Genomic DNA, 9646 nt, shown 5'->3' with positions numbered 1-9646 from the left:
CAGGAGACCTTGATGACAAAAAATCCACATCTGGCTATACCTTCTTGCTAAATAGTGGTGCCATCTCATGAAATAGCACGAAGCAGGCTTATGTAGCTTTGTTGACAATGGAAGCTGTGTTACTTGGCTTGTGTAGCCTTGTCGATAATAGAAGCTATATGGCTAGGCTTGTGTAGCATTGTCAACAATGGAAGTTGTGTGGCTTGCACATCAGTTGTGCGGCTTGCACATCAGTTGTGCAACAATCTGTCTGGTTGAAAAGGTTCCTGAAGCATTTGAAAATTGTTGAGGACAGTGGGAATCCTGTTACAGTGTACTATAACAGTCAAGCTAAGGATCCCAAATATCACAGCAAAGGCAAGCATATAGAATTAAGCATAATTTTGTAAAGAATATTGTGGATAAGAAAATGATAATTCTTGAGTATATCCCTACATGTACTATGCTTGTAGATCCTTTTACTAAGTCATTGACTAAAGAGTCATTTCAAGGATATGGGAAGTCTTTGTGACTTCGTAAAATGTAACACGTTGTAAAATGTCATGATTTATTTAGTGTATATATTTTTATATTTTGGATTAAAGTCTCGATGAGCATGTTGGCAGATTGAGATTGGTCTACTCATATGGACAATCATCTCTATTTGTGAAGTATCTATAGAGGTAAGACCATTACTTATGGGATAGCTTATGTAGCTGTGATTAGAGACATACCTATAAGTTAAGGTCGCCTTGATAATTGTGTCAAGATGAGATCATTTATGTAATGATCAGAGTAAATATACCCACCATTTACTGAATCTGCTCAAGGCCAGATTAAAATTTATATGTTGAATTTAGGATTAGACATTAGGTATGTCTAGATCGAAATTTATATGATGTTAATATTTGAGAAAAATATGCGCTCTTTTTAGTAAAGAGAATAACATTATAGCATGTGATTCATACCACATGTGCTATGGTGACAAGAAGGGTAGTAGGAGAATGGATCCCTACTTCTCTACTATGTGAGACCCTTGAGATTATAAGTTAATCTCTATTTTACCCTAAGTGACTATTTAGCTGTCTACTTGAAGTTATAATTAGTATCTGCTACTTGAAGTTATAATTAGTATCTGCTACTTTAGCATGTTTCCTATTGGCTATGGATGATTTGGTCTATGAAACATAACTAGAAAAGCGACTGATTAGAATGAATAGATTCTAGCTAAAAAGGAAGATTAAATATATTACATCTTTTGATGTTATTCACTGGTCGACCTATTTCTGCTATGTATAGAAATGATTATGAATATTGAATATGGAACATGCGCTTGACATAATAGTCATTATGAGGGATTAGAGATATTCATATTGATGTAAATGAAGATTATTTAATCTGGGTAAAAAAGTAAGACATGGATATCTCTAAGATAATGGTTGTGTACCACTGGGAGATTGAATGTTTCCTGGATAACGGATATGTATCGCTAGGAGAGAGGCTATGTGCCATTATGAGAATGCCTATGATTCGTTCTATAGAGCAGCTATGTAAGGTATAACAATCTTCTTAGTAATAATTGTTCAGTGTGCTTACTGTCGTACTAACAATTTTCCCTAAAGTATGGATTAGATGTTCTTACTTGGTCTTTGTGACTAACTAGTGTTTTCCTCTAGTCTTTGTGACTTGATTACAATATAGTCTATGTGACTTACATGGTCTTTGTGACTAGATGACCTTTATGAATTGACTTGGACGAGTGGGAGATGTTGAAGTTAAGAAGATGAAAGGGCACCCCTTCCCCTTCATCTTCTAGCTCATTTAATTCCTTTATTTATAGAGGGAGAGGAAGAATCATCTTTCTCTAATATATATATGCATCCAAGCCAAAGAAGAAAAGGGGAGTTTTGCGAGATCTTGTTGTGTGCAAGGTTTGTGTAAAGTCGAGTTCGTCCCATATGTGAAAGGTCTCTATGCAAGGTTCGTCCATGTGAACAAGATTGTAAGAGAAGAAAGAACATCCATTAGAGAGGGATTTAACTCGTGGAATCTTGAAGAGCTTTCCGATTTGTTCGTGATTGTTCTTTTGATAGCAAGTTATTTTTCGATATCTTCTTCGATCTTCTTCTCCGAGCATCACCGTGAGTTTTTTCATTTTGTACAAAAAGTGAAGATCAAGATCTACTATGGGATATCACTGTAAGTTTTACAATTTTTGCATTTGTATATTTTTCATGCTTTAAAACTATCAACAAGAGTTACCCTTTATACCATCCTTATTGTCCTATTTATAGAGGAGGCATGCTCTCAAAGCATTAATGGGTTATCGGGCCTCTAGTCTTCAGATCTGCTGGGCTAGAAGGGGAGCATAGCAATGTTCTTCGAGTTTCTAAATTTCATATCAATTTCTTTGTAATTGCAATGTTCTTCAAATTTCTGAATTTCAAATCAATTTCTTTGTAATTGCAATATTCTTCAACTTTCTGAATTTCAAGTCAATTTCTTTGTATTAGAATGTTCTTCGAGTTTCTGAATTTCAAGTCAATTTCTTTGTATTAGAATGTTCTTCGAGTTTCTGAATTTCAAGTCAATTTCTTTGTAATTGCTCTCTCACTAACGAACTCCCAGTAAGTATTTAAATCCCAGAGGCAACAAGCAGAGTCATAATCGAATTTTTGGTCGATCGATCAAACACTTAGCGAGCGATGGGTAGCGCCTCCGCCACGCTCCGCCGCTCAACCTCAGCCGTCGGCCCCCACTCCCTCGACCTCAGAAAGGTTATCGAGAGCGACCCGGAACTGAAGGCGAAGGTGGATACCTTCCGTAACGCCACTCTGCCGCGCGTCAAGGAAGATCTCGCCGCCCTCGCCCGGTTCTTCCCCAAGGCGAGCTCCTGTGTCGCTGCCATCCGAGCCGCACTGGTCTCCTACCATCGAGAGAAGATGGGGAGGAAGAGACGGCGTCAGCACCCCCGCAAGGCCACCAAGTACGCCGACACCATCGCTGATCTGGACAGGTTCAAGCTCGCCGTCGACAGCTTCCCCGGGCTCAACTTGGACGGCCATCTACTCGAGGACGACACGATGGCCGTGTTCCTGCGCGAGAGGAAGTCGTGGATCGCTATGCGGCGACAGAAGCTGAAGTGGTGGCACAGGGTCTGCAGCGTCGTCTTCACGATCGCCTTCGTCGGCGTACTCACGGCCTCCGTCTTGCTCGCCTTCGCTGGAGCGGCCGTGGTCGCCGTCACCGCGGCCACTGCATGCTCCACCGTGATCAAAGCAGTGGAGCCGTTGGTGCACGCGGCCCTGGACGAGCAAGAGATGAAACTGAAGGAGGAGGATGAGGTGGTGGAGGCGATGCGGGACGGCGAGCTGCTGGTGCAGAAGTTCAAAGGCCTTGTGTCTTACGCAGAGAGGGTGGCGGCAGAGCTGGATGACATGATGAAACATGTGGAGTTTGCTCGGGAGTGGGGGTACCGGGAGGAGGCGGTGGAAGTGGTGATGGCCGGGATGATACCGAAGACGGACGAGGTGGAGCGCAGCGTGGAGGAGTTGAAGCGCAAGATGGACGAGTGCTGCTACTCGATCCAACAATTCGAGTACAACTTCATCAAGATCATAACAACTTAAGTAGATAGATTTTAAACCCATCAAAAATTTGTACATAACTTTTTGATTGTGAGCAATGAACATATGATTCAGCTTATATGGCAGCTGGCCCCCACGGGCTGGATCAGCTGGAAGGGTGTCTGATGCTTACAACGGAGGTTTAAGGGTCGAGGGTCGTCAGTTGCACACGGACGTAAAACCTCGGTCTACTATGTTTTAAATTCCACTTGACCCCCAATTACCCCTCCTGCCCAGCTTAACCGTGATTTACCCCCTCTAGATATCTGTGGGGTCGGACTCAGGAGGCCGCTAAGGTGGCGGTTCCACCTTTTACAATCTTATATGGCAGCTGAGGATTGACTTCCAATTTGAATAAATTAATAGGTGAATTTAATTTTTTTTTTTTTTTAATGAGCAATTGATAGGGCATCCACTGTAAGTGCTTCTTAATTTACCGTGATGATTGGTGGAAAATTTTCATGAAACTAAGTTGATCACTCTCAAGATTTGTCAACGTAAGCTGAACACTTGGTGCCAATTATAAAAAAAAAAAATTATACATTACTTTTTGAAAGGTTGTTTAGTGTGGTGGTAGGAGGCAAGGTGTATTTCCCAAACAATTAGGATTCAATTTCCACGTAGTGTACACCTATGATGATTGAACTACTGATAAAACTAAGGCGCTACATCAAGGGTCACCATACTTTTTTATTTTACTTGATGGGCAGAATGTGGAGTTGAACCGTCTATTCCATGGTTAGTCAGGTTTTAGTATATGGATACATGGTATAAAAAAACTAAATTTTCTTGATTGCCTCATCCTATGGTGTACTAGTATGTATACCTTGGGACTCTAAATGTACACAAGGTTTGAAATCCAGAGTGCAAGAAATTCATCTCTCATTTTTGAACCATTAGAATTGTTGTATCATTGTATAGATTGTGTGCTTTCAGATTTATCTTGATAGTTGTAAGAAAATTTTCATAGGATCGAACCGATCATATTCCAAATAAGTCAAATACAAGACCACTAGATTATAAAAAAAAAAAAAAGACTAAATTTTCTTGAAATAAATCGACTAAAAACAAATAAAGGATAGTTATTGTGTGTGATTATTAGTGACAAAATAATAGTCTTTACCATATGTAAATCTAGATCTCTATATAAAGTATAAAAACATAGATTTGTCAAAGAGAATAAAATCTCAAGAACAAGCTCACTCGGATCATAAATATAACTTAGAGAATGAAACCTCTAAACTGACATTAGATTTACAAACAAATATGAACTGAAGTATAAAAAACAGAGAATAAAAACAACACAAAAAAATCTCTGAAGAATATGCAATATAAGTAAGCCTAGAAGAAGAATGAGTTATCCAATTTAGAAACAAGGTGTGTGTACAAGACAACATACATACAATAATGTAAAAATTTGAAGCGACTAAAGGAAACTCTTAAGAAATCCCCCAAAAGCTCTACCAAATTTGGGAAGTATCTTTTTTTCCTCATTCTTTACATGTAGACACTCGTTCTATGTTCTCACTCATTGCATCAATCATAATAATGTGATCTATTGACTTAGTTTCGATGGAGATACAGATACTTTGAGGATTTCTCTTCCAAGGTCTCTTTCTTCTTTCACTCGGATTCATCTTCATTTCTTGGAAAGGTGGATGGCTCTCCGCTTGACTCATCCGATGAAGTCTTTTCTCCTCATTGACTTTTTTTTTTTCAATTATTGAAGTTTGAGTTCAATTTTCTCTTGAACTTCCTCTTCTTGGACTTCTTTCTCTTATTCATGTAATGCAGTATTTAATTCAGAAGATTCTCGGTGTTTTTGCATTTTCCAAACTCATCCAAGATATTTTTAGGCATAGCCGAAATAATCTCCTCCAAGTCGATCTCATACCAAACTTCTGATCCATCTAGCCAAACCGACTTGACCCTATCAGGTCACTCCATATGCAATCTATTAATTCTCTATAAATTTGATATACACATATCAAAATACCTATAAGACAGTGTTCGAACTACAGGGGCAATTGAGCTTTTTAGGTAATCAACGGCATACACTTCTAAATTTATTATTTTTTGAAAGTAAAAAGAAAATCATGGATTATATAATAAGTGATAGTTTTAAGAATTACCTCTCTTGTTACCGATGGCCCGTCTCCAACCCTGCTCGGTCGGCCTCGGGCGACGGCCCGGCCTTCCTCGGCTCGGATCTTTCGCTGCTCCCCCCTGTTCGGCTTCGGCTACGGAAGGGAGGAATGAGGTTGACCATGGGGAGCTCTTCGCTCTCCCTCAAGCTGGCCTTCTCCTTCTCCGTCTCCATCTCTCTCGCCGTCTCCTTAGCTTCATCGTCTCCACCGTCCCTCCCCAAGATCCCATCCGTCCTTGCCTTCAAATCCTTCTCCCAACCTCCCCCTCCCTCCTCTCCCCGATCCTTCGCCTCGAACCTCCTCGCCCTCCTCGGCTCCCCCGACGATTCCTCCGCTGTTCCCGTCTCCGAGGCCCGGGAGATCGCATCGTGCTTCCGTTTTCTTGTCCCTTTCTCACCTCCTTCCTCTGCCAAGAATGAGCACCTCCGCCGCTGCCAAGGTGCCAACGACATGATCTGGTGGCCGCCGGAGTCGGTCATGGAGCTGGCTTGCCTCGCCATCGACTCGGGAGGCGATCCCGCTGTGATCCAGGGGGCGCTGGATCCGACCCCGTTGCCTGTGAGTTGTAAGAGTAGTAAACTTCTTATTAACAATCTCTCGGATCAGGATGCTGAATTGAGGTGTCCTAATAATCTTCTCTCTCCATTTTTCTTGTAAGCAACATTGGCCTGAATTCATTCTTGTATCTAGGTGCCTGATGTGGAGGGCCTGAAGAAAGATAAGTGTCAATTGACAAGTACTCCTTATGGCTATCGATTTGTGAACTGGGTAATAAATGTCAAGTATTTTTGTCTTTCATCCGAATGAAAGTACCAGTGCTTCCATACTTGACCAATTTGAGCTTGACCAGGAGTTAAATGCATATTTTGCGTTTTTGTTCGAACTTATTATTGAGAGGGGGCCTTCTGTGGGTTTGAATGTTAACCTTAGCCGATATGATCTGTTTCATGGCCATCTCTTCATTGCCGACTCTGGAAGACTTGGCATTCTGTAAGTAGAAAATGATCTTCCAATTTCTCAGCAAAGTTATGGCTTTCTTATTGTTTGAAATTCTGTGTTCTTCGGCAGCGCTCACTCTATTTTCATGCTCCTTTTGTCAAAGTGACAAGTGTTTTCAAGGAATAGTAGCAAACATAGAACGTGCATTAGTGTTTGTAATGCCTATGCAAATTTAAGTAGAAAAAAAAAAATGGCAAATTAGAATATTAGCGTTACATGAATGGAACTTTAGTTCATAGTTCTTACAAAATGATGAAATGAACTTGAAAATTTGTTTTTGTAATTTGGATATGTTTTAAGATGAATTGTTGTGATAGATTTTTTCTCCCACGTATTACTCATACTTTGTGATGGAGTCAATCTGTAGATTGTAGGCTTGAGCCTCCATTATGTTATTCATTTATGATTTAGCTTTAGACTGTTGAGTTTAATGATCAAGGTACTCATTTGAAGTTGATGTTTCAAATCCTTCTTGTACAATTGCTATAGAATCTGGTTTTAAGGTTAAATGGTTGAGGAAAATCTGCATGCACTGTGTTAATCTTTCTAAGGCAGAACAGTAATTTGTTGCATGCAATGAGATTCATATAGGTTGAAGGCATTCAAAACATAATAAAGTTAGAATGCTGATGAAAAAACAGATAATGTGGTGTAGAGTTATATCAAGAAACTACTGTGTGAGAGTAACAGCTCTCTGTCATATTCAATTTTTTTTCTTCTCTTTTTTGTTATATCTATAGACCTTATTTAATATCTTATCCAGTTTTTGAGGAGTTGGCAGCTTCTAACTTGCCAACCATGTGATTAGATATTTTGACTTAGTCTGATATACTAATGTGCTTTCAAAGATTATTGTGTTTATTTTTTTATTACAGGTTCCATGCAAGAGAGTATCCTGAATACAATAAAGAATCATTTCCTTATAACATGGGCTATTGCCAAAGAGGTAAGGTCTTTAGAGTCGTTACTAATGCATTTATTGTTTATTTATATTTTATTTTTCTCATATTCTATCTGCAAAGACTTCACACCTGATTGTGGTGGAGAGTTAAAATGATTGATATACTTCTGTTATGGTCCTGCTATCCTGTTTTACTTAGTGCTATGTCCTGTCCTATTCAGGTTCCACTGTGGTCTATGATGATTCTATGAATCTAAGGAATATACTTTGGCTTGCACCACAACCTGGTAACAGAACGGATGCTGGGGGATCACCTGGTACGATTCAACTTGTCTAGTTACAAATTGTTGAATATCCCTCTTGTTTTTTTGATGTTTTATATGACATTCAGTTTTTACTTTTTATTACTCATTTGTTTTATGGTAGCTAAATGCTGGTACTTGCATTGTACTACTATAATGTGTATATCAAATTCTTCTATTTTATGGACTAGCAACTGTTATTCTACTCAACTCCCTGTCTACTGATCAATATTCTGATAAAAAGTAATTCCTTTTTCTTTGTTTCTGAATGATATGTGCTTTAGACTGGCTCTGGGAGAAATCTAGTACAATACCCATAAGCGCACACTGTTTCAAATATAAACTAGTTCAATTAGATTTCATTTCTGTCTACCACTTCAATTCACTCTGCAAAACTTATCTTTGGAAAAGAGTAGCTCCTTGATGAAAATCATGCTCCTCATTGACCACTACTGATTTACTTAAGGTGGAATGTTTTCTTCAACGTTATCTTCTTGAAATTGAGAACTGGAAGAAAAAGGTCGTAAACCCCTTACCCACTTGATTAGTATAAATTATTTACTAGGCGTGTTTAATGAAATGACCTCTTTTACCTTGATGTCAGAAGAAGGATTCACTAATATCTGATAATCCTTTCTAAAGTTTAAGGATATCTCAATGATTTACTTCAATATTGAAAAGGCAAAGATTGATAAGATGTCATCCATTTAACTAGTTGTACATGATTTTTAGGTGTGTTGGTTGTTCTTGATGCTCATCCTGATGGTATTATATACAAGGAACTAGTGCCACAATACGTAGATACTGTGAGAACTATTTTTGAAGGTTGGTTCGTTTTTAGTAACAATTTTTTTTTTCAATTGTTATTGCAAAAGATTTACTAGTTTCTGATAGTATGGTCCTTAGACGTGATTAAGACGACTTTCTTGGCTTTTACCAGATGATTTTGGTGATCATGTGGCTGATGTCAACTACTTGAATGTCCGCAGTGTTGTTCCTGGTGACAGAATTTTTATGTGCTGAAATTCTTAACAAGATATTCTTTGCTGAGATAGATTCTTGTTGTATGTTCCACCAAATAATTCTTATGCACTGTAATTCAAAACAAGCTCTTTCGTGGTGCTGGCTATTCTTTGCGGTTTCGAAACCAATATTTCATTATTTATTTGGAGCTAACGTTCCGTAGTGATTTGCTGGGATTAGAGTGAGGTTGTAAAGGATTTAAATCGAGTTAAATTTTATATTATTTAAATTTGTTTGATATGATAATCAAATTTGGTTAAATTTAGCTCTTAATTTGATTGTAGGTTTATATTTTTAAGTTTGTTTAATTGATTAATGTGTTTAACAATATAAGTTTATTTGTTCGTTTTAAGAATTATTTTTTTATTTGTTTATAAATTTGATAAGGTATTTATTGATAAAAATAATTTGTAAGTCTTATTTGTGAATATTATTTAAAAATAATTTATATTTTTTATTTATGAATATTAACCAGTTATATTCATGGAGAGAATCAATGAAAACATTATACTCAACATTGGATATGTCAAGTGTAATGTAGAAGAGTTTAAATATTGGAAGAAAAAAAATAAGTTCACGAAGAATATATATATATAGTATGTGCATTCCTGATGTAGTACATATTATGTGAATATCTATTTTTTTTTTATTTAATACTATAACTCAATC

The 9646-nt window shown here is 37.9% G+C and overlaps 2 protein-coding genes across 2 annotated transcripts; both read left to right on the top strand.

The window, feature by feature from the left end:
• Positions 1-2684: 2684 nt before the first annotated feature.
• Positions 2685-3608, top strand: LOC122010828 (UPF0496 protein At5g66675-like). Its single transcript, XM_042567301.1, has one exon. It carries the CDS (start codon positions 2685-2687, stop codon positions 3606-3608), a length of 924 nt encoding a protein of 307 aa, XP_042423235.1.
• Positions 3609-5727: 2119 nt separating this feature from the next.
• LOC122009154 lies at positions 5728-9077 on the top strand. The gene is made up of 7 exons (XM_042565182.1): positions 5728-6310; positions 6443-6520; positions 6603-6742; positions 7627-7697; positions 7874-7969; positions 8687-8779; positions 8895-9077. Exons 1-7 carry the CDS (start codon positions 5861-5863, stop codon positions 8975-8977), a joined length of 1011 nt encoding a protein of 336 aa, XP_042421116.1. The 5' UTR covers positions 5728-5860; the 3' UTR covers positions 8978-9077.
• The last annotated feature ends 569 nt before the right edge of the window (positions 9078-9646 follow it).

This window comes from Zingiber officinale, chromosome 8A (genome assembly GCF_018446385.1).
Source record: "Zingiber officinale cultivar Zhangliang chromosome 8A, Zo_v1.1, whole genome shotgun sequence".
Lineage (NCBI taxonomy): Eukaryota > Viridiplantae > Streptophyta > Magnoliopsida > Zingiberales > Zingiberaceae > Zingiber > Zingiber officinale.
This window is presented reverse-complemented; position numbering and strand designations above follow the sequence as displayed.

What these genes read in the sequence shown, in the direction of transcription:
- LOC122009154 (XM_042565182.1), top strand. Translation starts at nt 5,861, where the DNA reads ATGAGGTTGACCATGGGGAGCTCTTCGCTCTCCCTCAAGCTGGCCTTC. An exon ending in TCTGGAAGACTTGGCATTCT is followed by an intron (nt 6,743 to 7,626) that starts GTAAGTAGAAAA and finishes TTTTTATTACAG; the next exon opens with GTTCCATGCAAGAGAGTATC. An exon ending in CATGGGCTATTGCCAAAGAG is followed by an intron (nt 7,698 to 7,873) that starts GTAAGGTCTTTA and finishes TGTCCTATTCAG; the next exon opens with GTTCCACTGTGGTCTATGAT.
- LOC122010828 (XM_042567301.1), top strand. Translation starts at nt 2,685, where the DNA reads ATGGGTAGCGCCTCCGCCACGCTCCGCCGCTCAACCTCAGCCGTCGGC.